The 4,206-nt window shown below is 42.3% G+C and overlaps 1 protein-coding gene across 1 annotated transcript; it reads left to right on the top strand.

The window, feature by feature from the left end:
• Positions 1-2,952: 2,952 nt before the first annotated feature.
• On the top strand, positions 2,953-3,829 carry SPIN4 (spindlin family member 4). Its single transcript, XM_036841263.1, has one exon. The coding sequence runs from the start codon at positions 2,953-2,955 to the stop codon at positions 3,700-3,702; it is 750 nt and encodes a 249-aa protein (XP_036697158.1). The 3' UTR covers positions 3,703-3,829.
• Positions 3,830-4,206: the final 377 nt, after the last annotated feature.

A 4,206-nucleotide genomic window follows, 5' to 3' on the forward strand; every position in this document is an offset into this window, starting at 1 on the left:
TTTAAACATAATGCTATTGCACACACATTATACTATAGTATAATGTAAACATAATGTTTACATGCATTGAGAAACCAAAAAATTTGTGTGACTTCCTATATTGAAATATTCACTTTATTGTGGTGGTCTGAAACTGAACCCACAATATCTCTGAGGTATGACTATTTTGCATTTGATGGTGTTCTCCTTATCATTTTCAGACTTATAGACACATATTTATAGGATCAGTAATCTGGGTGTTTTGAAGGGATAAATAAAGCTGCCCTAGGAGATTTTAAGTCACCAGAACTGCAGTCTTCAGAGGCTTGTATAAGACCACTTGTTTCATTTTGGAGGATTTCTTTGGATTGGAGCAGGGCAGTTGAAACCACTTATTTATTCATATAACAAATACTCATTGAGTACCTATTCTGAGTAAGGCACATGAGATAAAAGTCTTTTCTTGAATGGGTTTGTAGTCTAGTGGGCAGACATACAAAGTAAACATTATATCTTAGTGTAGTGAGGCTCATTGAATCCATAATGCTAGGGAGTGATTTAAACATCAGAATCATAGTTCTAGAGAAGGAAGGATACTGGAAATTCTTTGTCTCTTCAGATTGCTTTGTAGGGCTGTGAGCAAGAATTCCATTAAAGTATATAACCAAAGAGCTTGAGTTAACTGTTCTGAATTTGTGTGCCTGGTGGGTGGTCTTCTCCCACCTGTCAATTGCTCTTCTAAACAAAAATAACTTGGCACATCTTGGTCTGGGGAATTACTTGGGAAGCATTATTTGTGGAACATAATGACATGACATTTACACATACTCACCTTCTGACTTTCACTGTGTAGGTTGTATATATGTGTGAATATGTACACACCACTATGTAATTCTAAAGAGTTTAGAAATACCTTTTAGTATATGTAGTTTTCTTGCTTCCTTGAAATTGCTTCCTTGGAATTACTTTCTTATAATATAGTACTGGCGAGTTATCCCATCTCAAAAGCCTTTGGCCTGGGAAACATGGGGAATTGAAGGATCCACACATATTCTGCCCAATCAGCTATTAAATGGTATGAGGACTAGGTTTTTCTTTCCCTGCCTTGGAAAGTAATGTAATGTGGAGGCAGCCCGAATTGCTGCCTTGCACCTCTCTTCCCTGCTTTCCTACATTTCCAGAAGAATTAATGGCCTTTTTTACCCATGATGATATGAGGCTTTCTCTTCTCACCAGTATAGAGTGGAGGAGTGAGAATGAGGAGTCTAGACTTCCCTGGTTTATATTGCTATCTTGTAAGTAGGATACAGGAATAAAAGACATACAGATATTTTCATTTAATCTTGATAAGAGCCCTGTGACTTGAAGTAGGTGAAATTATGGATACTTTCTTTTCTATCTTTCATATTTTCCACATGAGCATGCAGTACTTTTATAATCAGAAAGACTGCAAATATATACCACAAAAACCTTTTAATTTTTTCTGTCTACAAAATTGGAGCCACAATTTTGTTCCAGTATCCTGCTTTCTCACACATTGTTCTTATCTCATATGTAGCTCTCCATGTCATTAAATATTCTTTGAAAAAATGGTTTATACTAGCTCAATAAATCCATATATGAGAGTAAACTAATTTTATTTATCGTCATAGACCTTTTAGGATAAATAACGGAAGATCTATACAAAGGAACATTATGGAACCATTAAAAACCATGTTTTCAGAGTATTTAATAACTTTGGAAGATACTAATGATATGAATTTAAAAAGAAGTTATAAAGATGTGAAACGCTACCAATTTTGTAAAATACAAGCATAGATTTATTGAGATATCAGAACTGTTAACATTTTGCTGTATATCTAGGTGTTAAGATTAAGGTTAGTTTCGGTTTTTATTTCACTGAATTTCAGAAAATCTCCACAGTGTCAGTACATTTACTTTACATTCAGAAAAATATACGTATTAAAAAAGCATTACTGTGAGTGACCAGATAGAAAATAAAAAGGAAAGTTTGGATCAGGATGGTGGACTGTACACGGCATTTACTTATCCGGTCTCGTAATCCTTAAACTGAAAAAAAATTTTTTTTGTATGTACAAACTCTGTGTATGTATGTGTTGAATATTAAAAAAAAAAAAAAGGCTTTGTGAGGAATTCCTGGAAGATAGAAAGCAGATGGAGAAGCTGCTGAGGAGGCTGGCGGGCGACAGACGGCCAGAGAGGAGTAAGGGAGCCGGCCAGTCTGGCTTGGGTTTGAGAGAAGCGGTCGGGGGGCGCGTGAGGAAATGAAGGAGTGAGCGCCTGTGACTGTGTGGACAGAACGCAGTGTGCGCAGTAACCCGCCCAGCCGCTGCTGGCTGAGCGGAAGGCGGAATGGTGGGGGCGGGGCCGAGGCTCAGGCGGGCTCTGAGGGGTCGGGTTCCCGAAGCGGCAAAAACCCTGGCGCCAGAGCTAGGCCGAGCAGAGCAACATTGCTAAGCCGAGGCCGCGCGGACTTCTCAGAGACCCGCCGCCGCCCGCGACTTTGGCGCTGCAACCATCGCTCTTATCCCTTTCCCGTCCTCTCCTTCTCCGTCGCCGTTCCGCAGCCGCAGCACCATCGATAACAGCTAAGTGGTCAATTCGGGAGACTTAGGGTTGGGAGTCGGGGCGGGCGCAAGGCGCAGGCAGCACACGCAAGCCCGCCATCTCCTGCGGCAACTGCCACTGCTGCAGATACCTCTGCCGGGCGGGAGAGAAGAATACTGTCAAGAGGCCCCCGCTGTCCTAGTGTCCACGGTCAGAGTTAAGAGCGTTTCTGCCGAGCCTTGGTGAGAGCCTTGCCTTTGGGGAAGGGAGAAGGAGAACGTGCAGGACAGGATCTCTCTGTTTTCGGAGATCACAAAAAAAAGATCTCATACTGGATAGTGCTGACTTTTTGTCAGCTTAATCTAGTAAGTGGTAGCGTTGCTGAGCCTCCTTAAACCCCGAGCCATGTCGCCCCCAACAGTGCCTCCGATGGGCGTAGATGGTGTGTCCGCATACCTGATGAAGAAAAGGCACACCCACAGGAAACAGCGGCGCAAGCCCACTTTCCTCACCCGTAGGAACATTGTGGGCTGCCGCATTCAACACGGCTGGAAGGAAGGCAACGAGCCCGTGGAGCAGTGGAAGGGCACCGTGCTTGAGCAGGTTTCCGTGAAGCCCACTCTCTATATCATCAAATATGATGGCAAAGATAGTGTGTATGGACTAGAACTGCACCGAGATAAGAGAGTTTTAGCGCTAGAGATCCTTCCTGAGAGAGTGCCAACTCCTCGCATTGATTCGCGCCTGGCAGATTCCCTGATTGGCAAGGCAGTGGGTCATGTGTTTGAGGGTGAGCACGGTACGAAAGATGAATGGAAGGGTATGGTCCTGGCGCGAGCCCCCGTGATGGACACTTGGTTTTACATCACCTACGAGAAAGATCCAGTCCTTTATATGTACACGCTGCTGGATGACTACAAAGATGGTGACCTGCGCATCATTCCAGATTCCAACTACTATTTCCCTACAGCAGAACGGGAGCCTGGAGAAGTTGTCGACAGCCTTGTGGGCAAGCAGGTGGAGCACGCCAAAGATGATGGGTCCAAGAGAACCGGCATTTTCATCCATCAAGTGGTGGCCAAGCCATCTGTCTACTTCATTAAGTTTGATGATGATATTCACATTTATGTCTATGGTTTGGTGAAAACCCCCTAAATTCATTGTGCTATTGCAAAAGTTGTGGAACTATTAAATGTAAAATATGTCGTGTGAACTTTTGAGAACAGTTTTGAAGTCAGAGATTAAAGAATTTATTATTACTTACGGTGCCTCCAAATCTTACATTGACTAGTTCCACTGTTTTGCCCGAAGTATACTTTGGTACTTTTGATATTGCCTTGTTCTGTAATCAAAATTTTAAATCGGGTGCTAATAGAAAATTGAAAAGTGTTTGTAAAATTTGGAACAATGGAAAACTAGATAAAGAAAAATAAATGGTGTACACACACTATATCCTCCACCACCCCCCCATTTCTTTCTTTGCCTTACCAATTTTTTTCTCCCCAGGTAACAAGTGTTAAGAACATAATGTATATCCTTCCATGTTTTCCCCATCCTCTTAAAGAAAGTGTGTTGTAGTCCTTTCTACAGAAACAGCAAGCCCCATTATTTCTCTGTAATTGCTTTTCTCCCTTGACATATCCTTCTGATCAGTAGCTA

This window comes from Balaenoptera musculus, unplaced genomic scaffold, assembly GCF_009873245.2.
Source record: "Balaenoptera musculus isolate JJ_BM4_2016_0621 unplaced genomic scaffold, mBalMus1.pri.v3 scaffold_89_arrow_ctg1, whole genome shotgun sequence".
In the NCBI taxonomy this organism is placed as follows: domain Eukaryota; kingdom Metazoa; phylum Chordata; class Mammalia; order Artiodactyla; family Balaenopteridae; genus Balaenoptera; species Balaenoptera musculus.

Excerpts from the sequence above, each read along its gene's own strand:
- SPIN4 (XM_036841263.1), top strand. The coding sequence starts at position 2,953 with ATGTCGCCCCCAACAGTGCCTCCGATGGGCGTAGATGGTGTGTCCGCA.